Source organism: Lagopus muta, chromosome 20 (assembly GCF_023343835.1).
Source record: "Lagopus muta isolate bLagMut1 chromosome 20, bLagMut1 primary, whole genome shotgun sequence".
NCBI lineage: Eukaryota > Metazoa > Chordata > Aves > Galliformes > Phasianidae > Lagopus > Lagopus muta.
Window position 1 is genome coordinate 2765845 of NC_064452.1, and position 26556 is coordinate 2792400.

At 42.2% G+C, this 26556-nt stretch overlaps 1 protein-coding gene across 1 annotated transcript in view; it reads right to left on the reverse strand.

Annotated features, from left to right (window-relative positions):
* Nucleotides 1–2729: 2729 nt before the first annotated feature.
* The window catches only part of PPM1E (protein phosphatase, Mg2+/Mn2+ dependent 1E), a 54124-nt gene continuing 30297 nt past the window's right edge, over nt 2730–26556 (reverse strand). Inside the window, exons 2-7 of the mRNA XM_048967163.1 lie at nt 10176–10294; nt 7072–7271; nt 5407–5595; nt 4477–4620; nt 4068–4161; nt 2730–3803 (exon numbers count right to left, since the gene is read on the reverse strand). Coding sequence (XP_048823120.1) covers nt 2737–3803; nt 4068–4161; nt 4477–4620; nt 5407–5595; nt 7072–7271; nt 10176–10294 — 1813 coding nt within the window. The 3' untranslated portion in view covers nt 2730–2736. The remainder of the gene's footprint in view (nt 3804–4067; nt 4162–4476; nt 4621–5406; nt 5596–7071; nt 7272–10175; nt 10295–26556) is intronic.

Sequence of the window (26556 nt, forward strand, 5' to 3'; positions counted from 1 at the left end):
TGTGTTAATGCAGAGAGGGATACTTCAGCTCTTTATTGGAAAGATTTGTGATACAAATTCCACCACTAAGATACACGATAAAAATACAAAACACAGGTCACAGACAATCTCAGTATCAACAGTTAATAAATACAATTAAATACTTTTATATTAGCCTAATATTTTTACATTGTCACCAGATAGACAATCAAAGTACGAGATACAGAACACTTAGATACCATTAGAGGGGGATTATTGCTTACGTTAGCAAGCAGCAAATAAGGGCACAGGATTCTGAACTGAAGAGAACTACTTCCTATCACCAGTGGCATTAAGAGAAAACACTGCATTTCACAAAGCACTGCTTTTTTGTCTAGTGTGTAGAATCAAGAGCAGCATATATCAGACCAATAACCACTACTTTAATATTATAGAACTTTAAAGGACTTACCTTACAAATGGTTCCTATCTACTCTATAAATATGCAGTTAGTGAAGAAATGAACACTTGCTATCTATACAATGGTTTGTGTTTGTGTTTTTTAACCTGACCACACTGGAACTACGATGGCGGATTGTTCTCCTGGCAAGATGGATGGTGTGAGCAGCAGAGTTGTTGATGAATCCACACCTAAAAAGCTTTATCCTTCCCAAACAGCACACATGCAGTCCAGCGCTCTTCAACCGCTCCAGCAGGCTGGGAAGAAGTTTTGTCCTCCGTGACAGTTTGCCATTCTAGTTCAATCGGACCAAGAATCGCCCTTACACCACCGCCGTTCTTCTCAGACCAGTCAGCTACAAGATGGACTTTCAATGCATTATTATTACTGTGAATAATTTTAAAACAAAGGCACCACAGAGATGCCCCAGAGTTGCATATTTCACCGTTTCTCAAATTTCCTTAGTAAATCTGACTCGGAACATATGCTGCAGCTAAAGAGAACACAGAAAACAGCTAAGGCTTACTAAGATGACAGATAAGAGCCAATGATCCCACAAGATTTAAAAAAAAAAGTCTGAAAAAGATCAAAGGAATCTGAAGCCACACTCCAACTCCTGGTTACTCACAAAGCCTTTTGCTATTCATAAAATTGCTTTTAAAATAGTGCATCAAAGACAGAAGAAGCAGAAATTGGCGGAATTCAAACCTTGCCATCTCTTTGTGTTGGATAATCTCCTGACTACTTAATATTAAAATACTTTGCAAATGCTAGCTAGGTACTAATACTGTTATTAAATTATTACTGCTAAAATGATATGAATTGTACAATAAATGCTCACAAAGACTTATTTATTCATACTCCTCCTTACTGTAACAAGTAATAGTAACAGGATGCCTATTCAGTGGAGCTGATGGGAATAGCCTGCTCACTTACGTCCTCATTCAGTGCTCCCTTGAGGGTTTAACATCACCTCGAGAGCAGGGCAGAGCTGGTGGGCACTGTTTGATCCCAAGTTTGATCAGCAGCCCTCTGTTATTCAGTATAAGGTCTGCTGCCATTCCTCACTTGTCTTTCTGAATTCAGGGTGGACCAAAGCAGAGCTGTGGATTGTCAGAGAATCCCACTCCTGCACTAACCCCCTACGCATCCCCTGCTCATAGGCATCCATGGCATTTCCATTTGCTTTGGATCGCTCCAGCAGCCCTTCTGACACACTGTGGAAAGCATCAAATTGCAGCACTGATGCTCCTGGCAGGTGCAGCATCTGACTGTCCTTCATGCTGCAACCCGATGTTCAATTATGCCACTGCCATCTAGAAGTCATTGCTGCGGCCAAACAGCTCCTGAATTGCTCGTTACTCCTAGCAAGCAGCTCTCTGATTTGCCTTGTGGAGCGACAGCAGTGCTGTACTGAACATCTCCACAGATGTGGTTTCTTTTAAGACCTGAGATGAAGTTACGGTGGAGAGAGGTTGGCTCAAAGCATGAAGCACAATCATATTTGATTAAAACCAACTGAGAACAGTTTCCTTAACTGACAAAGAAGAAAAATGCCACTAAAAGCACCAGAAATATACGACATTCCCTATGCTGCGCCTCTAGCCATAGGAAATATTTGTTTTAAAAACTACAAAAACAGTTTTCTTCATATTCCACATTTTATCTTACAAGAAAAAAAATAGGTAAATTATGAGTCTGTACCTCAATGGGAGTCTGAGAACAGAGTAGCAGGAGCTTAGTTTGTCCATTCCTAAGGTACCTGGTAAAACCCTGTATGGCTTTTAGTCTTTTACCTGCAAAAGTGGATGTGATTTTCTGATTCATCTTAATGATAGCCTGAAATAAACAGAAAGCAGAACAGCAGAACACAAAATAACCCACGCAACCTGGACTTCTATGGAAACTTCCTCCCCACTCTAAAAAAAAAAATATCAGCAGTTCTAAACCAGAACCTTTCTTGACATATTGCTCCATAGATGCATCTCAGGTGGGTTCACCTTCCTGCAGTTCCAAGGACTGTTCCCTCCCAGTGTCTGTTCCCAGGACCCAGCTATTCAGCTTTCACTGGTGAGTGTGACTAATGCTGTGTGTGCGGGTGGCTGTTGGCGCTGCTCGGGCGGCACCACCAGCAAACCTTGTGGAAATTGAAACAACTACATTTGTTAATTCCTAGATCTATTTACACGTGGTTTGAGCTTTGCAGGAGACTGTAGCACACTTCTGAAATGCCCACCTTTTTTCGCTTCCTGATGATGCCGGTTTTATTTTGGGAATGTCTATTTTGGGAGTCTGAAGGGGAAACACAAGGGAGACAGTTACATCTTACAGCATTGATGAAGGTACGCGTCTGGTATACAATGACTTTGTCTTCGCGTCAAAAACATGCCCTCACTGTAAGCGGTAGCACTGGGCAGCCTCCACCACGGGGAGTGTCTGACCAACAGCCTCGTGCTACCACGGCTTCGGACAGGCGAGGGCAGAGCCGACCCCTCAGTGTGGGAAGGCTCGCGAGCCAAGAGCGGCGTGTGAAACTTTGGTTTGAGCCTGGCTCCTCGTCGCCTCTTCCCAGAACAGAATCGGAAATGAAAGAATGCAACTCGTTTTCCCAAGGACTTGAACAGTTCGTCTTCCAGCCCAAAGGAGATGGGGGTTAAACCCTTCACCCTGTAGATGCTCCGCTCTGCAGCACGCAAACCAAGAGGAGCGCTGTACTCCCTGGGGTCGCTCTGTCCGCACATTGATGATGTGCTCTCTGGTGATTCGTTCTTCACTGTCAAGCCATTAATCAAACTTGCATTCTTTGGTATACCAGGACTAAACACTTCAATTGGTGGCAGGTATTTGGCACTATTAGGCGTACTAGTTTCTGTTTTTGTCAGGTCTAAATAGCCTTGATCATCGAATGGGTTAATGCCGGACCCTATGCTTAAGCTAGTTCTATCAGTGAAGGAATCCACTCGTCCTTCATAGCCTAGGTCAGCAGGTGCTGAGCACTGGTGCTGGGGCCACGGTCGCTTGCATTCTCCATGGTTTTCCTTATCCTCCCCATTGTCTTCTTGCCCACCTTGAAAAGAGTTCTCTGTCCAGTCCGACTCCTCACTAACGCTGACTGCTGCATTCATGTCCCTGAGAAATACCACAATGACAGTAATGTTGTCGCTGGAACCGGCATCCCGAGCAGATGCCACTAATTTATGTGCTACCATGCTGCTGTCACCATTATTTTCCTTTAGATGGTCAGCCACCACTTTGACTGCCTCATCGGGATTGACCGTGTCATAGAAACCATCGCAGGCTAAAATGAGGTAGTCTTCAGAGCCATCCAGTACAGTGGAGGCAGAGTCTGCGTCCCCACAGATGTATGGCTTGTGCTCAGCGTCCCCTGTGGAAAAACAACACATGTACACAAGACCGTGGGTTTGCAGCTGCAGCATCTGGAAGCCTTTTATTAACACAGCATGGAGTGAATGGCTCTCTCTTCCTCAGGTTAGAAACTATTTTGAACAGCCCCTCAAACTAGAGGCAAAAATAGAGGTTCGGTGCACACGGTTCTGTCTTCAGCTGCATTTCATGTTTGGATTACTAGAAAAAAATTTTGATGCAAAGCAAAAGCAAGGCAGAAAATGGAATTAAAGCCCATTCTTACCAATAGCTCTGGAGACTGACAGGCTCCCATTCACCCTCCAGGCTCCAAACCAGACCACACAGCCACCAAGCGCCTCGATGCGTTTCTTCTCATCCTAAACAGCAAGACAGCACAGGAGTTGGTTGAATAGAGCTCTTTAGTGCTTTCCCTCTGAATGCTTCCACGAGTACCTGGTGTTTTCACAAACACAGCAGGGCGAGGGCTGCAAGCCCCTTCTGATGCGAACAAAGAGTTTGCACACAAATTCATAACCACTTCCAGTCAAATCAGATAAACTGCAACACGCTCTGCCTCTCTGAGAGGCATTGAGAAAATGACACTCAGTGTCCAAAAAGCCCCTATCACAATGACATCTGCCAGCTTCCATGATAAACACTGCCCAGGTGGATTTAAAACAGGCCGTTCTCACCTCTCGGTCTGGTTTGTGGGGTTTCATCAGTTCCACAGCTTGGCCTCTCCTCACAAGCATAACCTGGGAGTCCCCAAGCCAAGCCACATGCAACATATTCCCTCGGATGAAAGTCACCACCCCAGTGGTTCCACAACGCAGGCTCTGGATGGGAAAAAAAAGGCCTGTAGTGTTAAGTGAGACAATGAGAACAATTTCAGAGCACTTTTCTGGTTAACTCAAAAACGTGTTGGTTTTTTAACGTGCATGCAGCCTGTTCCCAAGGAGAAACAGGGCAGCACTTTCCTTACTGTTCTGACTGTTAGGAGCCCCTCAGGGCCACTGCGAGTCACTGATTTTTGCCTGACTTGCCTTGAACTGGAATCGCATTTCAGAAGCCGGGCTGTTCAGAAACAGGGCTAAATGCTGCTGTTTTAGTTGACTTCCTATGCCAGATTCCTATCTGCATCTCAAGTTCTCCACTTAACCCAGCCGTTATATGAGCTTAGGAGGCTGAGGAAGCAATCAGTTTATTCTAGCTTTTTAGAACTAAGATTTACGTAGTAGGAATGAGGGGGGGAAAAAAAAACACAACACCCCAAGGACTAAACCTAGTTAGTGCGTGAGCATAAGAATAGCAGCATCCTTCTTAATGAACTGGCTGTTGTAAGCGCATGGAGCGAGGTTCTGTGGAACATGAAGAACATGGGATCAGCTCTACAGACTGTGCATGGATGGCCCTCTGCTGACCCCAGGCTGTGCACAGCACTTAGTGCACCCCTGCTAACACAGTTCCTGTCAAAGTCCTGTTTCAATAGCCTGATGTGCCAGAAAGTTCTTGCCTCCCTCATGAGATGATATTCACCCAACTTCTGGTTGTATTTTTGTTCAGTTTGATTAGTCAGTTAATACTTTCAGAGTCAAGCCTTCGTCCCCCTGTCACTCAGTCACCTCTCTGGCTGCCTTCTGGACAAAGCGCTCATCCGTCACACGGAAGGCTCGGCACAGCGCCTCCGCCGGGTCGTGCTGAAACATCTCCTGGTGCACCATGTTCACGTGGAGATGGATGGAGGCATAGATGGCAGCATCCACTCCCCCATGGCCGTCAAACACCGCAAAATAGGCTTGCTCTTCTTGGTCCTGCCAGTGAAAACACATTGGGAAAACAACTAAAGGAGAAAGCAACGCAAACAGTTCATTAGATTGTCTCTAAGATTTTTGAACTTGGGACTTGTTATGTCCTCTGCGAGCATTCGCCAGCATTAAACTGCACTTACAGGCAATCTCCACTGGAACAACAAAGTACAAAGACTATTTCCACTTGCATCAAAGGGAAATATGGATGAAAATTCCCACTTCATTGCTAATGAATTCTACCTGCAAATGGCAGGAGATGCCCTGCAAGAATCACCTGTATAGCTCTCTCAGTGCTCCTTATGTTCCATTTGCTACAGTTCAGTCACTCAACTCAAATAGGAAGTGCCATTCCCATCAAATAGAGCAGAAGTTTTTGTGACTGTGAAAATCACAGAGAGTGAAGAAGAACATCTAATACAGTTTATGTGAAGTCTCCATCAAGACTGAAATCCACTAGGGATGAAATGCCAGAACAGTTAAAATGTGAAGCCAGCTAACCTCTGCTTGCTTTCTCTTTTTTTTTCTTTTTCTTTTTTTTTTTTTTAATTCTAATCCACATCACTTCAGATGCCTGTTTTTAAAACACCCGTATGTAGTCGCTCATCAGACAATGAAATGTGATTGCATTCACAAATCAAGTACAGCAGAATCACTCATCCTGGAGTCACGTTTTCTCTGCTTCCCCTTATCTGTTCAAACAAAGAAACAATGCTTTGCACCCAGAGACAGCAGCTCCTGTGCCTATTCACACATAGAACACACCAACCCACTGTCAGTGCCAATTCAACCTTGACAGCCATCTCAATGACTGGAGTATTTGTACATTGTAATTTTTAAGTAACAGGCTCCAACACAAATTGGAATAAGAAAGCTGACAATTGACAGGCAGAGGAAACATCTGCCTCTGCTTGCATTAGTATCATTTAAAGGTAAAATTTGGAAAGGGCACAGAAAATGGTTATTAAAGTGACAGAATGTAATAAAGAATCAATTATGCAGCAATCTGATCTCAATGGTAAAATTCTTGCCACTTTCTTCTTCTTGATCCTCCTCAGTGTCCAGTTTTATATCTGAAGGAAGGGCAAGCATGAGCACTTGATGGCTGATACAAAAGGGAAGTCTGGCTGCCAGTTCCACCAAATAATACTACACCATGCTTTCTGCATGATGGCAGGTCACTTCTTCAGCCACTGCATGACTGGTTAAATAAGGATGGGGCACATACATGCTGTGTTTAGTTAGCTGGCGTTTTAGCAGACATTGCTCTTTTATTCTGTATACACCACATAGAAACTGCATGTCATACAGCTGCTATAATTACAGAATCAACTGAACCAACTTACGACCAGGCTTGCCTCCTGACATTCAATCTTTCCCAGGTCCCTCACAGGGATGGCTTTCATTTTCACAGTAGAAGACTGTCCAGTTGCCCCATGAATGGCAAACGTATTCATAATCTTCCACATAATCTCACTTTACCTCAAGGTTGAAGAGCATGTTGAAGTCTGGAATGCAGACATGCTTGTCTTCCATTTTCCTCCGCATATTCTTGATGGCGTGGATGGACGTCTCATAGTAGCGGTGTGGCTTCGGCTGGAGGGGGAATTCTTTCACCCAGTTGCTGCAGATCTCATGGAGTTTGCTAAAAACTAAGCGGGCCAGTTTCACTGTCTCAATCTCTGGGGAAAACAAAAACCACAAATAAAAGGCTGAGAGTGTTATTGAGAGTTTTTCTCTTGCATACATTACAAAGATGAAACAAAACCATTTTTGCCAAGTAGTTGAGATGGATGTCAGCAGGGAAATTCTGGCTGCTGATACATGAAAAGAGAAAGCCAAACTTATCATGATCAGCATTCATCAGTGAGAAGCTCATTGTTTGTCTTTTTAATTTAAACATGCCCCCGTGCCTTTGGGGAACTCATTTGCAGAATTGGGAAAAATGAAAAGCAATGTGTTTCCCTCAGCACTGGATCCCCTGTGTAGCTCTGCACAGGGTGGTGCAGCCACTCTGATAGGGACTGCATGGCATACAGGATCACACACACAGAGCACAAACCATTACAGATTATCATTTGGTTCAAGACCAATGGATAAGTTGGAAATAAGCTACGTATGTAATCAGAAGGAGGAGTCCTGTCTTCTTGGTCACGTAGCTTTAAAAAATAAAATGAATAAAAGCAAATGACCAGGTCATCCCACCACCATTACAGTAACGCATACCAATTCTCCCATAACACCTATACCACTCCCACCAGTGCCACTAGGAATCTCTTTGCTGGATAATGTATTTAAAGAGGGAACACGTACAGCCTGAAGCATCCAAGTTTTATTTTCCAGAAGGAAACTCCACAGACTTACTCTTCCATCTCTTCTTCCAGTGGGCCTATATAATGGGAAACACCGTGCCCTTCAATGTCACGTGGCTGTTACAGTTCAGAGCATGACTCTGAATGCAGTAAATGGATTTGCTGTGTTGAAATCCTAAATACCCTTCCCCAGCAGGGAGTATGGGGAGTATGCGTAGTGTCAGCCTCATCAATAATCGCTCCTGAGGTTAAAACAGGAGAAAGGCCCACAAAAGTCAAACCACCCCCTCACAGCTGTAAATTACTCATCACTCGTTAATGCTGCAGCGCTGAGCCAGAGCTGACTCAGCTGTCACTGTGGTTGTGTCATGGAGAATTTCATTTCCCTCCTGCTGCTCCAAAATCCCCAGTGTTGGAGGCAGTGCCTAATTGTACCACGGCTGGTAGGAAATCCAGCTCAGGCATTATTGTTCCTAAAGGCTGCTGACATGGTTTAGAGGAAAATCAGAGTAAAGAGAATACCGGTAATCAGATTTTGCTTTTTAGTACCTACATTTTAAGACCTCTCTTGAAAATCTGGGCAGTGTGACAACAGGGATCAAAACTCGGGTTTGACACGCCACAGAGATGAGATTAAGGAAAGCCCTAATCATAAGAAGTCTGGTTTCTGACCAATGACCAATTTTGGTCTTGGTTAGAGAAACCTTGTACATTTCCTGTGTGAAATTATGTGAAATTGCAGCGTTTATATTAAGCCATTGCTTTACTGTGGTCCAGAATACGTTCTCTATCTTTCTCTCCCTCCTTATTTTCACATTTTAATACCTTACAGTGAGTCTGCAAAGGTATATTTCATCTTTAAGTACCTTCATTATGACAATTGAGCTCAACATACTGTCTGAAGCCTCAAACTTTCAGTGTCTGCTGCATACAGCCCGTACACATGCCACCCAATCTCTGCTGGCATCTGTGTATTACAGATTTAAATAGATTTAAATGGAAATTTCTGTAGGTGTGATTTTTTTTTATTGTTGAACTCTGTAGATATTCAGCGTGGAGGCTTAGTCAACATTTCCTTGGAGACTGTCAAATATTTATGCAAGTCTCTGAGATCTCAATTTGAAATTAATGAAGGCTGCTCAGCCAGAACAATGACAAATCTATTCCATTTACCTGCTCAGCAGGAGGAGGCAGCAATACCTACAAAAGGGAACCCATCGCATCTTTTTCTTTTTCTCAGTTTTCCAAAGGCTGAGAAATTCACCAGCATCTGAATCTCCAAATAGCCAGTTTTATATTTCTTACTTATCCCCAGAATCTTTTTTTTTTCTTCTTTTTTTCTTTTTAATCAGGAAAGGAGAGAATGGGCAAAGTGGCTTGGCAGCGGTATTTTCCAGATGGAATGGCAGAATTCCTCTCAGCAAGTATGGGGAGCGTTGCTCTGTGTCATAATGAGCATCCCAGAAAGTTTTTCAAGACTGTTTAGTCAGCAGAATTATGAAATTATTTAATGCATGGAAAGTACACAGCCTGGAGCCGGACGCTGCCAAAATCTTGATAGCTAACAAAGATATATGGATAAAAGGAGACTTTCCTCTTCAGCATGAAATATGTGTGTATTACTCTTTGCTGAAAGTAAAAAATAAATAAATGAGCTGTAGTAAAAGCTAAACTTAATTCTGAATTATTTTCAGTTCCTCTTCCTACACGTATTTGACTTTCCTCTAAGGATGAAGAACAACTTGTGCTTGCCAGGAGGAAAGCAGCAGGGCACACTGTTACAAATGCTTACCAAGAAATCCAGGGCCACCAGATATAGTCCTAGTCCTTACAGAGATGCTCTTAAAATAAAGGAGTGACTTAGATCTGGTCTAAAGAGCAAAAATTCAATAAAAGGCTGAAGCGCAGGTGGAGAAAGGAACAAAATGAAAAAAGATAATTCAATGGTAAAAGTTGAAACTGGACAAGAGTCAAAACCAAGAAAGTTTTGACAAAGAAACTAACCACTAGTGCTACCTGGGCTGTGGTAAATTGTCCATTAATTTTTTTATATCACAAGGGAGGATGATGTCAGGAGTGAAGCCCAACCCTGTTTAGCTAACTGACAGCAGGAGCTAATGTGGGGAAAATCTAGTACCACATCACATGGTGGGACTGGATGGATCGCTTAAGGCACTGAGGAATTTAAAATCTAAGAACTGTCTGTAAGACATTCTGGTAAAGAAAGATGCACAAGGCGTGCAATTGCACGCTGCTGAGCACTGATGTACGTACGTATAATGCCATCGGCGTTGTCCACGTGCTTTGGTAAGTAGAGTGCTGAAAGATCGCTCTGGAGGACTTCATCTGAAGTTGCTCTAGCTAAAGCAGCAGCCAGAAATGAAGGGCAATTACTGGAAAAGAGAAAAAAAGAAACCCATATAAAGATATTTAGCAAAGCAATTCGCAGTCACGGTAATACATCACAATCCTTTTCCATAGAAAATTGGAACCTGGACTTGTCTGAGACTTGTAAAACCTCTGAGTCTTTGTCAGACAGCACCACAGTCCCACAGCAGGACCTCCCCAGGCTTACCACATAGATTTTAATAGCCCATTTCATTATTATTTTCTCCATTTCTGATGCTTTCATGTTTCACGTCTTACCCTTTATTTGCTTTTCAAATCTAGACCTTAAGCCCCTGCATTTTGCACACAGTCCTTGTGTACTGCATATTTGCTGAGTGTCCGTTATGCACTTTATCGTAAGTCCACTCTGTCCAGCTAGAAATGGAGCCAGGATTCCAAAGGATAAGAGAACTCTTCAGTTTTCAAAGTTTCCAAAATCTAAGCAACACTGAGGAAAGTTAGGGCAAACTCACAGGAAGTATGAAGAATGTGTGCATTGCATAAGGTTAAAAGGGAATTAAGCTCCCTCGTGAATGTTCTCCATCAAGAGAAAAGTGGCTTTAACTCACTGTAGCTTAATTAAACCTGATAAATCCCAAGGTTAATTAATCTATAGCAAACCAAGGCCACTTGAATGTACATTTTCTCATTCGAGAGGAGTTTAATGCCCCTTAATTTACGCATACCTTTGTATTTCCCATTTGTCTGACTTAGCTTTTCCACGTGCCTCCTGCTGATGCAGCCTGAATGCATGTACCAATGTCCTGCATAGGATGTGTCTACCATTGCAGGACCACACAGAGATATATGAGCTAATTCCATTTTCTGAAACAGCCCATCAACCACAGAACTGCACATCAGCCAGTCCAGGGAGCAGGCAATGAGCAAACGCTTCCTGAGCCTGTTTCTTCCACTTAGGACCAGGAAGTCTGTGCTCATACTTTTACCAAGGATGGGGAGGAGGCATCAGCCTAGAAGTATCCACCCAAGATCCAGAACATACCAACCCCTACACACGGACCTATCAGATTAGTTCTGGAGCCCGAGAAGCACGTGGCACCCATCCCTTGTGCTCACATTTGATTTGCTGCAAGGAAAAGACAACTGCACTTGGGGATTTTTGAAAAACCATGATACTAAAACATTTTCTGGATTACTGACACCAAACATCGCTACAAGCAGTAGGATTATGCAGCAGATTCAGGAAACGTATATGAAACGCATCCTCCAATCCTTGTTATTCAGAATTCAGCATATCTACAAATTATTTAAATATAAGATTCGCATTAAATATCTTTTTGCAGGTGATACATCATAACAAGACAAGCCCCAGCCCTCCAAGCAATGCCGAAAGCCACTTGTGTCACTGCACCATCACTAAGAGTATTTCCTAGAATTAGCAGCTGAGCATTCTGCTCACGCAGCACCTCCAGGCCTCAGCAGCACGCCTGCTAATGAAGCACGACGGCTCGAGGAAATCAGCTGCCTTAGGACTGGCTCTTCCCAGCACAGCACAGGAACTCTGATGCCATTTGCATACAGCAGTGCCCGGTGGTAAGAGTGATCAGCAGGAGGAACGCCGGGATCTCCTTTACTTCGGGCGCACGTGGAAGCTGATTTTCTATTGAGTCTTGTCTGCCTTTATTTAGCTCACAAAGAACAGGTTTCTCATTTCTATTATTAGCTTCAATACTCCGGAGCAGCAATACCGGTTGCTGTTCATGTTACATGCAATTTTCATGTTACAACAAAAGTGAGAGATTGTGACGCCTGGGATGGGATAATTATGTCTGCAGTTAGCAACACCACCAGAACAGCATTCTAAAAAAATCCACAGGAAGATTATTTATTATGGTACAGCCTAAATAAAGCACAGCAGAAGAATCCATGCTGAAAGCACTTACAAACACACCTCCCTCGGATGGAGCTCACTACAGGCATGAACAGAACAGGCTGCGTGGCATCTGCAGGAATCCCAGCTGATCCCCAGTCCAGGGCTTGCCCTCAACCTGTCAGTGCAGGAAGCTTTAGAAGGACCAAACTTGTTTCCTACCCCTTGTAAACGAGCCCTCAAGAATATCTACTGGGCAAAGAGGGAATACTGCTGAGAACTGAGACGATGGCTGCCAAAATGGGATGGGATGGGATGGCCACCTCTGTAAGACACGATTGTGAGTGTTTATATCTGCAACTTTAGATGTCATTCTAAGTATACTAAGTACGAAACTAAAATACACATTTACAAGTTATGCAGTCAGAGCATCTCCCCCATCAGCTCCCAATGCTGTTTACACAGCCCTGCAGCCAGTGCTACTGGTCTCACACAGGAGCTCTTCATCCAGCCAAAGAATGTATTTCCATCACAATACTAAACCTACACACACACACAAAAACCTGCTGGAGATGTTATTAGATAAATTAGGGGGTTTAAGTACATCCTTCCTGATTCTCTGGCATTGTGGGCGTGTTTAGAACACCCACAGATGCACTGCAGCAATCCTGGAATAACTCTGCTAAGGTAATAAATCAAGCCTGAAAGTGGGCAGTTTCCATCAATTAATTCTGAGAAAAACAGTCTGAAGTGGGTTTAACTCAGCCCACATATTATTATGTTACCGACCTAACACACAACTCTTCTTGTTGATAGCATTAAAGTGGAGAAGAATTTCCAAATGTTTTCTCTGAGCTATTCCTCTGTGCTCTAAACCTACTAAAAGGCCTCCTGCTTAGAAAAGGGAGATGGCAAATTTAAAATTCTCACTGCATAAAAGTTCTTCGCTGGGGTTTGAGTGACTTAACAGTTTTGATGGAACAGGTAGAGAATACTAAATCAGCTGAAGGCTTTCCTTCTATGTCTGGCCATTCTTTGTCCTAATAATAACAGCTGCCTGCCAAAGAATTAATTGCCCTTGACATTTGTTCATCGCAAAGCTTCTTATGTAGCCTTTATAGGGCTATGCCATGTAAGCAGCAAAGCGACCAGCTGCAGACAGATGACTTCCTCTTCCTGATTAGCACGACAAAATTCACTTCTTATTTCTCTTCTCAGAGGACTTTAGTGGAATTACTTCTCCCCTTCAGCAAGCAGAAGAGCGCACTGGAGTTTCTGACTGCTTTTAAAACAGATTAGATTTTGAAGTCTGACTTTTGTCAGGATACTTCATTATTGCTATAATGAGACAAATGAAGAATCAGGTCCATCCATTGCCTTCATTTTTATCATGAAAGTGAACGTTCAGGCAAGTACCGACCACATCCCACCAAACAACAAAGAGCCACGCTCAAGTGACAACTCTTTCTCGTAGTCCTCAGCTGTCCTCACATCTTCCCATGCACAAAGCAAGCAACAGCAGACAGGATCCATGAGAGCATGGAAGGTACTTTGTGTCCTGCTGCTGGTGTAACAAAGGATTACCTGTTGGCTGGTTGAAAATTAATTCTTCTGCCATGTTCTTATGTTCAAATATGAACAGTCATCAAGTTATGATGAACTGAAACCAGGAGGGCACAATCCTGTTCAGCAGAGCTGAGAGCTAGAATGTCTGTGTCCATTCGTAGCCGTGCCACTAGCTCAGGAGCTGACCTTGGACCAAGCACTTCACTATGCAGACCTTCAGTTCCTCATCTACAAAGAGGGGGTGATAATGTCATTTCCTGAGGGATAGAAGGAGGAGGAGGAAGACTGTAGGAGGCTTAATTCAATGTTCATGAAATATGCTGAGATTTCAATATAAGAACACAAGCAAAGGGAAAAATATCAAGATGATAGCAGGCAATATCTTCAATCTATATAAGATTTATGGAGCTTTCATAGCTCTTACTTGCTCCATATTCTCTGTTCTCATCTGCTGCCAGAAGCACTAAGTGCAATGTACAGACAAGTAAGAGCTCCAGACAGGCAGGTTTTGTCTGATGGGGGCTGAAGCATTTCAAAGATGGGAAAACTGTGAAAGTAAGACAACCAACCAGTTCTTTAGATTTGGTAATGCTGGTGTTGCCGGAGCGTTAGCACTGCTGATGGAAAAATGATGTTGCAGGCACTCGGAGCAAAATCCACAACCAAGAGCCACCAGAGCTGAGCACACCCCCACTGCATGGTGTGCTGAGACTGATGAGGCATCACTGATTCAAACAAAGCAAGAAAAAATGGACTGAAGGGTACTGATGGCTCTCAAAGGCTGAAATGGGCAGTAAATCACAAACCATACAGTGCTCCTATTACCTCAAGAATCTCCTGACACTACAGAACACCAACTGTTTTAGTTGGAATGAAACACGATTTAAATAGAAATACTATTCAATCTGCTGAAACACAAAACAAATCCACAGGCAAACAGTATAAAGCATCGTATATAGTTTCACACAGTAATCCAAGACCAAGAACATGGCCTGAAAAGAACCAACTGCAGCACATTCCCATAAGACCTCTAATTTACTGCGTTAGTAAAAGTCTTTATAGGGATGACAAGCTAACTGTACCCTTTCCAAAAGGCATTACACCAGGGATGCAATTTGGTAAACATTCCTGTGCTAATGTGGCCTGCTGCAAGTTCTTCTTAGAAAGCAAGTTTTGCAAGAATTCAATTTAAGAAAGCCCTCATTTGTCCCCAGCCTGTATTTACAAAACACTCCAAAGTCTCATGAGATCTTTTCCAGATGGAGCTTGTCGAACAGCCTGGAAGCCCTTTGAAGAAACCTTTAAAGTCTTTATTACTGAAAGTTCCCATGCTGTGAGCTGCAGCAATAACGGAGAAAATTCTTTGGGAAGATCCTTCTGCTTCTTACCCAGCTCTGTTCAGCCACCTGCTGGCTGTGGGGATAGCCACTGGAACAAGGCACAAGCCAAGGGCTTTCTGTTTGTCTCCTAGCGTCTGTACATCAGGAAGGAATATTCCACCAAGCAGTCCTCAGATCCCACAACAATTACGGGTGCTATTCTAATTATGCCAGACAAATGCTATTTCCAGCTCCTGCCTCTGAAGGTTCTCCTCTCCGCACTCACAAAGCACCACTTCCCCCGTGAGCTCACTGCTCTGCCCTGTGCTGTCCTGCTGCTCTGACAGCAGGTGGAAGCTTGGAAGCTTATTTAAAGCCTTGTCACGGTGGACAAATGGGTATGTGTTTCCTAAAACACACTGAAACCCTGCACTACATTTTAGCTGTTGCAGGGAGTTGCTAAAACAGAGAAAAAGCAGACAAACAACAAAGAGAAGAAACAAACAAAAACAACAGTGCACTTCTTAAAAGATTGCATAACCAAAGCTCCTTGAGAAGTCATTTGAGCTGGCAGGGTTGAGGCAGTAAAGATGCTTGATAAATCTGTTTGAAGGAGCTGAAAATGCTCTACACAAGGAAGCTGCTATCTATAGGCTTCACAGAGACAGCTGCCTGGTCACATTCAAAATGATTCTGTCCTTGTGTTGACAGTCGTAAGCAACAGAAATATAATACAGAACCATTACAGAAATACTCCGTTTCTGATGTGCCCATATTCTGAACAGAAACTGCAGTGGTCTGTGTTTACTACATAATTAACCTTTGGGATTGCACTCACTGCCATCTTCTAGAGAGCACGCAGCAATTTATATTTTCCTGTAATTAAGTCTATCTTAACTAGACCTAAAAAGATATTGTACACTGCTCAGACAGTGCCTTTAACAGCTGGATTAAGAAGCTTCAATATGCTCAGCAGACTTTGTTTTAAAGCTGTATTAATTTTGTAATAGCTGCATCTTTCTTGTCAAGGCATTCAGGGAGGTTATGATCTCAGAAACGTCCCAATGCCCCACAGATAAATATAGTGAATGAGGATGAAATTATTCTCATGGGAACAATAATTTTCTCTTTGCACGTTCTTATTAGGTTTGGAGATTTTTGCTGATGGTAAACAGTACAAGTTCTCCTTAATTGCAATCATGAAACGCTATATCACAAAATAGAATGAAACCTTATTGTTAAGCTTATATTTGGCAATTACTCCTTAGTTAAAAATACTTTGTGCTCTCTATTTTAATATAATCACCTTAAAAAATAAGCAACAGTAAACAGTTTTAAAAAGCCCTTGGAAACAATCTATCACTTGTTAACCACTGTAAGGACATACAAAGACATTGGGTTTTGTCTTGTTCACAAACTGAGATAAGCCACCCTTACCTAGGAAAACCAGATTTGTTTTTTTTCCTCCTTTTTTTTTTCTTTGGTAAAGATTTGAAGAGGCAACAAACTGTTCTCCCCAGTAAAGCATGTGTGACATAGGAATAAATGGAAAACTCTAGGAAATTACGTTTGGCCATCAGATGGGAAACATCTGCAAAAAACACAACTCAATTAGAGTGCGTTGGCACCAATCCCACAGAAGGGCTCAGGTGCTGCCTTTACCTGTCAGGGCTTTTTGACAGGAACTTATAAATAAGGAAGTAAAGAAACCACTGTGCTGCAGGGGACATCAAACTGTCTAATTAAAAAACAAAACAAAACAAAACAGGGCAGAGAGCAGAATTAAAACATTGGCACAACACTGGAAAAAGTCAGTCATGAAAGTGCGTTTGGAAATGATGGTTTATGTCCTCTTCTCTGTGACCCCCTGGGGGAGCTGCCTGCAGAGGGAACCCCAGGCACTGCAGGGCTGTGCTGACTCCCATCACCGAGGCAGCTGGCACCAGAGCTGTCAGTGGGTGCCAAAGCCAAGACTTTTCCAGCTGTGCTGCCTCGCATCCAACTTCCCCGTCCCTGCCATATTTCAGCACACTTCCCATGCAGGCTTCATAGCACACTGCTCCAACATCTGGCTCACCAGAAGTTCCTGGTGGCCAAGTGAGAGACAGGAGCAGCAGGAGCAGACAGGCGCACACACGCTGGGAGGCTGCCAGGTGAATGCACTGGGGCTCAGCCCTGCCCGCTCTTACCTTGGGCTGCCATTCTCACCCATTCTGCCTTCAGTTGTCAAAAAATTATGTTTAGTTAGACTTCAGTTCCTCTTTCAAATTAGACTGAAGACAGTCTGCAAGGCTAGGCTGATTGGTGGGAGGAACCTGGTGGGTAGACAGGACATGCAAGCATTGCAGCCTTCTTCCATTACAAACCAGACTTCTGAAATTAACTTTCAGAATGGCAATAGTAGGATTGTATCCTGTGGTCATACGAGGTCATACAGGTCACATGAGGCAGCCGTTGAGTTTTAGCATATGGTCTTCAGCACATTAGATTAGAATTAGATTGTGTGCAGCAAGTTGCTCCTTCCTTCCTCCAGAGGGGTAAGTGTGAATGACAGCACAGAAAGCCAGAAGCTAAAAGCAAGACAAGATGGCAGGATCACCTGTGTCTCTGTGATGAGGTAAAACGTCATGTAGACTGGTGTACAGCTAAAAAAACAAATGGCTACCGATCACAAACCATTCACACAAACAGTCATTAGATCACAAATATCACTAATAGCAACTGATGCTGAAGGGGTGAAATGTGAAGAGTACAAAATACATAGAACAGCCTCTACAGAGCTGTAGGGATTATCTGTGTGTTATTTTTGAAGCCTAATTCTCTGATTTCTCTGACTCATTCTCACAACATGGCAGTTCTGAGGCTACCTGTATTTCAGTCTCTGCAGAGCTGATGCCACCCGCATTGAAACCTGCCTTTAAAATGACAGAAGCCCATGATAACATGAACAACCCTTAGAAAAACAAGATGAATCTTCAAGGAGCAGCAAGCAAAATTACTGCAAGAAACTGAATTCCCAGAAGTGATGATACAATAGTTGTCTTCATTACACCAAAGAGCTGAAGATATGGAGTTTGCTCTTAAAATCCCATTCCAGGACTAAAGTCCTTCAGAGGTGAATTATATCCACTTGTTATTAAATGAAAGGTAAACCTGAACTTTGAAGGAAGGCAAAGAGAAATTATTTCATCACAGACATGGACCAGCATCCATGAATCTCAGTCACAACACTGAGCTGTTGAGGCTGCATCTGTGCATTAGTCTCTATCTAAATGAGAACCTTTTCCATCTGAGCACCAAGATTCTGAAGGACTGGACTGTCATTTATTAAATTATAGCTGCTGCTATCAAGTATATTTTTACAAAATTATCAAAACATTGCAAATAATTAAAAATACCAGCAAGTCACTTATCTGACAGACATTTATCACAATGCTGAGATCTTTGGTTGTTTCCCATAGCTGGTCTCTAACCACCCGAGTCACTGTACTTCCAGGAATGTATGTGGAAATAGAAGATCCTTCTCTGCTTTAATTTGCTGTTGTTCTTTAAGCCAAGCTCTGTAGAAAAATATTCACACAGCGCCTTCTCTGTTCAGACACAGATGCTTAACATGTGAGTGACATGCATAGCTTGTAACCAAGATCCTCTGACTGGCATCCCAAATACCAGCCACTGCCTACTTAGCATCCCTGTGCTCAGAGTGATAACCATGTCTATGACTATGCAGGATGCAAGCTTACCTGAAGAACACATTTCTTAACTGGAAAACCAAATGCCAACAGCTGTTATCTCACAGTGTGTTTCCCTGCTAGGCTGGGGCCTGTTAAAAAGCTCTAAGGGACATCAAAAATGTCATTGATTTTTTCTCTCTTTGGCTCTCAGTCAATTTGAAAGTCAGCATAATTCAATATCTTTCTACTGGTTCCATTAGCAAAGAAAGGAATCCATGCCTCAATCTATGCTGCCTTATTGGAAAAAGTAATTTAATTCTACATCTGAAAGTGTGCCAACATCAGCATAAAACCATACATAGTATACATAAAATTTAATTTATACGTTCTGTATTTTGTCCAGCCAGAATGAGATGCCAGCTAAAATCAATGAGAGAGTCTGAAGTTGTCCTGAAGACATTTGCCTATATTCCTTTTATTTCAGTGTTTTATGCCCTACTTGGAGTTTCTGATGATCTCTCCTTAGTAAATCATATTCATGTCATGCTACCTAGAAAAGTTTGTGCTGCAGAAAGCCTTGTTGCAGCAGGCACTCCTTGCCCTAAAAAGTTCATGCGTATCATTTAATTATAACTGATTCATCTCTTATTTTTCTCTCTGTTAAAAATAAGCTATCACTGATATTTTCCTCACCTTGTAGAGAAATACCACAAATTCAACATGCCCAGAAACAAAAGCTCAATAAAAATCACCCCATGCAGAGCATCTACTCTATTTCAGGTCAGATTCCCATGCCAAAGTTCTCTGACTGCTGGCCAAAAAGGAAAAATGTACTGAGCCACGCTGTAGCTTACTGCTCCATTTCATGCAAATGAAACAAAAGGCTTCATAGCAGAACACACTGCTCTCCTCCTTTGTATCTCCAGTGTAGATCATTATTAAAGCAAATAAATGTAAAATGAGTTCTCAAAAAAAAAAAAAAAAAAAAAAGGGTGAAGGTAACAAATCTGCAGTGCCCATTCAGCGATAGCACAGAGTTACTCCCCAAATAATTGTGCCTGTACTGGAATATTTGTCTTCGGGTAAATGAGAAAAATAGAAGCTGCAGGCCAGGATTTTCAAATGACATTTGATCACTTTACTTCTTTCAGCCCCTGGGGCAAACATCAAATATAAGCAAAACACACCCCAGAAGATTTACGACCACTGAGTCAGCAGAGAATGTTCCTTTCTCCCTTCTCTCTCTCGTGAAATGCAGTTCATTGTACGAATGGCTTGGGTGTTTATGCCAGATGTAAGATTAGATAATTAGTCATCCGAGCCCTGAATGTCAACTCTTTTGTGATACAGAATTTATTCCAAATGCACCATTTATAATCAGTTGACTTGCAAAAGCGTTCTCACGTTATGCAGTAATACATCTTATGATGTACAGCCAAATATCTGCCACTCCACAGCAACGTTCTCTATTTCTGCTGCAGCAATACCCTGCCTGAATTTAGCCCTTCCAATGGATTAATTTTTTGTCTGCAGAATTGGGATAATGACACCGACCTTCAGAAAGCCATTCCAACTCTAATGGCCAACAGCACCAAGGAGGGTGGGTATTGTTAATTAACCCTAAACCAGGAAAGAAATGAGAACTGCAATTCACTTGGCACTGATCACTAGAAATTACTGCTGCTTTTTTGCCTACTAAAATAAAACAAAATCTACACAGTTTAACAAACATTCCACAGATAAACACAACCACAAATACGTACATATATCATACACTGGAGCAAACTAAAGATTTAACTGTAACCTCGATTTCTAAATTACTGATAACGATGCACACCGAACAAGACACTGAAGGGGGAAATGGTGCTACAAGATCAGCATGCATGCTCTTGTATGTGAACAAACCCTTGCTTACTCAGGGAAGATCACATCCTGATTCCCACTGACACTTGTCCTTTGCAGAATTGTAAGGGATACTGGCAATAGGTTTTAAGATCTTTTTTCTTCAAAGGATAACCAAAATGTTTTAGCCACTCTGTTTCATATTGAAGTCCCAAATGCATTCTACTCTACTGAGCTACATAGTTATTTCAGTCATTCTTAATAAATAGCAGTTGCCAGTCGTAGTTAAGCCAACAGATCTGAATTATTTATAGTGTTGAGGAACAGAAAAGGAGATGAAATGCATAAGGGCTTTCAGTTGCTCTTGTCTGAATGACACAATGGCAGCCTTCAGATGTGTTTCCACAGGCTGGTGCTGTAAAATCCTCTGCTTCCAATGCTGGTCTAGAAGATTTCCTGAAAGTACAACAGCCAAACCTACCACTATCTGTCTTCAAAGGTGATATTCACAAAGAGCAGGTAAGAAAGATTTGCCTAAATATAATTATATATACATACATAGTAAGAGAGAAAGATACATATATATGTTGAACATGACCTGTTTGATCAAATCAAAACCCATGCCATGAGATACATATCTATCTAATTATATTGATCTTAGTGTTGTTGTTCCCCTTCACCTATATTCCTTCATCTTTCTGCTGCAAAAAGAAGCCCAGCTATCATCTTCATTTCACAACAGCAAATCCAACTTCACATTCAAGAGTGCATTGTGGAAATCTCGAGCCTCATCTTTGCTCCCTGGCTGTGTTTTAAAGAGACCACACCATGAAACACTGCACACATGAAAAACAACAGGGACAGAAATTATCTTGGCTACACTTGACAAATGATGTCAAACATGGCAGCTGAGGTTATGCTCTTTGTGGCTTAAAAATGCATAGAAATGATCTGTCTTGAGTGACTGATGGGACAGTGTGTGTCTGCTGACCTGTGTCTGGGGAACGTCCTGCTTCCCCACCATGACACATCACAGGGGATTGTGCCAGTGTGAAATCCACTACGCAGGATCAATAGAGCCGTGCCCACAAATGACAAGAAGAGATTTACACTTGGATACTGCAAAGAGAAGAACTGGAGGAGTAGTTGTAGCACCATAAGCTTAAAGCAAACAGTTTTCCTTTTATAGTTCACCTTCGCTTTCTATACGGATCTATTTATAGCAGGAAATGCTGCAATTTGTGGCACCTCTGAGGAGCAAAAAGAAGAAAAAAATTGAAAATTTGGAGAGGTAAAAAAACCTAAACCAATACAAGAAAAACAGAAACCTTTATCTACACAAATACTAAATAAATAGGGGGAAAAAAATCACTCTCAGCTCATGTGAGGATATAAGGCATCTGAAACTGTCTCCATCACATGCCAGGTTGTAGGAATAAGCCATAGCATCCAGCTGTTAGGCTGAAGAGACACACAGGTCTCTGTGCTTCCCTACTCCCCTCCATGGCTGAGCCTCCAGCATTCCTGTACAAAGACTCATTTAAAACCTGCACTCCGATTTTACAGTGACAGCTGTGCTGAGGATGCCACGGGACACAGGAGGGACCATACTCAAAAGAACATGGCTTTTGCTTTGGTAAAGCAGGTCCTGAGCCTGCACAGCATACAGCTCGCCTGCAGTGTGCATCTATAGATAGCTCTTCCTGCGCACAAAGGCCGTGTGAAGCCGTTCCAAGCAAACACAGGACTTCCAAGTCTGCTGAGCTGCAGCCTCTCTCCTGTCCTGACAGATACAGAGAATTATTTAAAACTCAGAAAACATGCTACAAAGTTATTTCCAGCACCACTGAAAGCCAAATCTGCTATAAGGTCAGGTGAAAATAAGAGCTACCACCTCTAACATCAACGGCATTACTAAGTAAATCTTGTAAGAACTACAGACCTTGTTTTCCTACCTCGGACTGCTCAGTACTGCTCATATTCCACCTGTCCATTCATCACAAACTGGATCTGTGCTAATGCAAAAGAACCAGTCTTCTCTTAAAGTCTTATTTGTGGCTCGTTACTGTGCAGGAGCCGTGTTGCACCGACCCACTCACCTCACCCACAGCAGGACAGTAAGGCTGCCCCCACTCTATGGCAGCTGCCACAGAAATAACCCGACCCTTGGTTGTTCTCTCTGCTTCTCTCAAAGAAGATTGTTGTCTTTTCCATTTAGTTTATTATTAAACCTGTGATCTCTTCAGCAGGCAGACAAGCTCTAAATATAAAAAAGATTCTGTTACATAATACCTCAAGAAAGGCAGCAGCACACAACTGCCTGTAGACAGCATGACCCTGTGCAATGGAAAAGTGGGAAGGGGTGAAGGTCTGTGTTACTGTCCTGCTGTCACCGAGCTCCTGGACCTGCATCACCCATGCTGCATACAGCCAAACAGAGCAGAATGTGGGATCATGTATTGTCTGTGTAAAACTTAGGTTTTATTTTTGCAGAAGATAAACAAATGCAAACAAGCAACATTATCTGAGGTTAATTCAGGATCTAGCACAAACTTGCTCAGATCAGAAGACATCTTCCTCAAACAAGAGGACTTGTCTGAAGCTCTGTGAAGCATGATTGTAAATAATACACTGCTGAGGACTGACTCACCCACAGGGAAGAGTGGGCTCAAAGCTTCTCCAAATGGAGCGACATCACAGGATCAGCAGTTAGGAGAGGTGCTCAGAGTCACACCATCAATTACAATGGTGATACCATACACAGGGAGTGATACGTAGAGAGGATATGAAATCAAAATATTAACAACAAATAAGGAAACTTTGGGGACAAACGATTGTCTCCAAAAGCACCTACAGTGCTTTATGTGCACCCAAAGGATTTATAATCTAAAGGTAAATGAGCACTTCTATTTTCTACAGACATGCAGGCTACCTTGGATGAAAAAGAGCAAATTCCTGATTAGGGATGGAAACAAGACACAGCTGTTTTGAACAAAGAGCAAAGAAATGGTCCATGCTAAAACAAGAGGAAATCTCTATAGGAACTGGAGTTTTCCAGGCTAAAATTTAAACCAGTAATGTGAATGTTCCATGATTGAACATTGCATGATAGGATTTTCCATGAAAACAATGAGATTCGTGCATACCTTGGTGTCTTATCTCCCAGACATCACCATCCTCTCATCATTCTTATGAACACTGACTTGAAAGTAAACACTCAGCATCTGTAACTGAAATACAGGCACACACATCTGTGTCGGTGTGCTTTTAAATATGAACAATTAGCACAGATTCTGTGGGTAAAGAAGGAAAACTATTAAAACAGACAGAAGATCAAAGGTCACACAGAAGCATGTAGTGAGCCTGGAAACAACATCATTAAGATGCTGTGCCAAGTGATATTTTGAAAGTGAAGAAATTCAATCAATTCTGCTCCCCAAACACCCAGCAGCACCAACCCCACCAATGACAGCAGCCTTTGTGAAACAAAGAAATGTAAAGAGGGCTCCAAAAAGCAGAGTTCAGGACTAGGGATAACAGTAAATTAGAATAGCAATTGCATAACCATGAAATGCCAAGTCAGGAGGAAGTAATCACATGCAGATGAAACCCAAATGTGATTTCTTCGTTGGAATAGAGAATTCTGTGACACTGTAGACAGGCCATGAGAAGAGCCAGGATTGTGAGAATTTCTCATTATCAACAAAGCACCAAGTATTAAAAATAAGCGAAAATTGGTATTTTAATCCATACTGAAAAATAGCAATGAATTTTGCTGGATTTAGTTGTAAGAGACTGCTAGTAAAATGCAACTGGATTTATCAGAAGTACAGTCAGGCAGTACAAAGATTGCCTTGAGGGCAGACAGCTCTCAAACAAACATACAGGTGGTGCACCTGCACCAGTGAGCTCTTACTGATGCACAGAGTCAGCATAAGAGATACAACAGTGAGCAACTGCAATTGGTTAGACTGAAAATAATACACCAAGAAAAGAAAGATTAGGAACACCAGCTGAGCTCCGAGATAACGCAGGAGAAGTAACTGTTAAAGCAAGGTTTAAGTTATAATAACACAGCAGTAGTAAATTGGAAGATGTAACAAGATAGGAGACTAAGCACTGCTCCCAGTTCCGCATCTGACAAATGACACTTCTTCCAGCAAATCATTTAATCTCCACACATCCATCTATCTGGGTGTCAAATAAGTTTATTGCTTTCAAGCTTTGGAGGAACACCATGAAATTTAATTCATTAATACCTGGAAACTATGTTTTAATCCTTGGCTAGAAGGTGATGGGAAAGGACACCGTATTACCACACTACTAATATACTGCCTCGTAAACCAAGTGCACGCAATAAGCACTGCATAATTCTTGCTTGTGTGCCACATATGGCGCAGGACAAAACTAGTTATCTTTATACAGTAAAACACACACACAACTGCAAGATATTTTAACACACAAATACTATCAACACCTCGCTAGCAACACAGCTGTGGCAATAAAAAGGTGGCAATGAGGATCCTCAGTGCGCAGCAGTGGCAGACAGCAGAGAATCTCCTTTGTTTCATTTATTTTAGTGAAGTCTTCATCTCTCTCTCATGCTCTCCTGCTTCAATTTCCAGGCCCCACAGAGCCTCAGGACTTTCTCTTTTCTTTGTCTCAGGTTATGCTGTAGGATGAGTGCTCTGTGGGATGGAGAGCGATGCTGCTGCTCCAGACCTACACAGAAAATGTAGGAAGAATCCTGCTTCGTCCATGCAGTCGCAAATATTCTGAAACCTTATTGTAAAAAGTATTTGAAAAGCAAATAGAAAAACTACAAGGGATCTGAAAGAGTCATGTGGGTCCAAACACTTCCTGAAGCTACTGAGAATGCTCAAAACTTTCAGAAATCTTAATGAAGCACTTGCTGTGATTAAGTTCAGTTCTTCCTTTCAGTACAAGCAAAAAGAAAAACCTTCAAAACCTTCACAAGTGTAAAATATTGTAGACTTTACTGCCTTTAGAAAAAAGGCATATTCAGTCCTACGCCTCCTTTAATGGTTACATATAGCCATTACCTTTGCTTTTCTATTTGAAAACATAAAAACTAACTCAAATTAGAGCAGTAAACCACAAATGTGAAGGAATGCAAAGGCAGCAACGTGAACTCCTCAGAGATCAGGGAAATTAAACGAGTATTTCAGAGCTCCGTTATAAAGCAGTAATGCTCTGGTGACAAATACGTCATCCTCGTACCAAAACTCTGCCTTTTCTAATATTCAATCTGTTCTTTCTGATCAGAGCTGGTTATAAAATCATCAGCCATGCCATGTTGTTGCTGGACTCGTTCATTTAAATTATAGATTTTTATTAGTACCAAAGACAGAGAAAATCATCTCATTCCCAAATAAAATACAGAAAGGCTGGAGCCTCAGCACTGATGCACTTTCACAGCGGCTAGATGGTGGGAATAGAAAATGCTTATGACAATGGAAGAGAGAAATAGGTTCAAGTAACCACAAAACAAAGAAGAGGAAAACAATGCCCACAAGAATGCAAATTGGAATGGCTCTGCTGCTAAAAGCCAGGACAGAATGTGCTCTCCTACCCACAAGGACAGCCTGTGGCAGGAAGTCTGAGAAATCCAATAAGGAAAACTGCCTGGGTCTCTGCTTATGGCTTTACATTAATTCCTGATATTTAGCATGGCTTGTCAAGGACGATGCAGTACCTCACCATTCTTCTGGAGTCTCTTCTGCCTTTTAGCTATGAGTCACCATTATAACAGGAAAAATGAGCCTAGTTTAGTAAACACAGAACAGTATATTACTTTTTTTTTAAGAGTTTCTGATCCAGGGGGAAATTTTGATAAATATTGTTAAGTAACTGACTCATTTCTCTCATCTTCCTCTTATTACATAAACCATGAAAAATTAATTAATCTCCAGTGGGCGGTGTGACAAACACTCCTAGTCCTGGACAGAAGGAAAAGAGGTTTCCACGTCTGATGGAGGACTTCAGATCTCAGCTATGCTTTCTCCTCCTAAGGA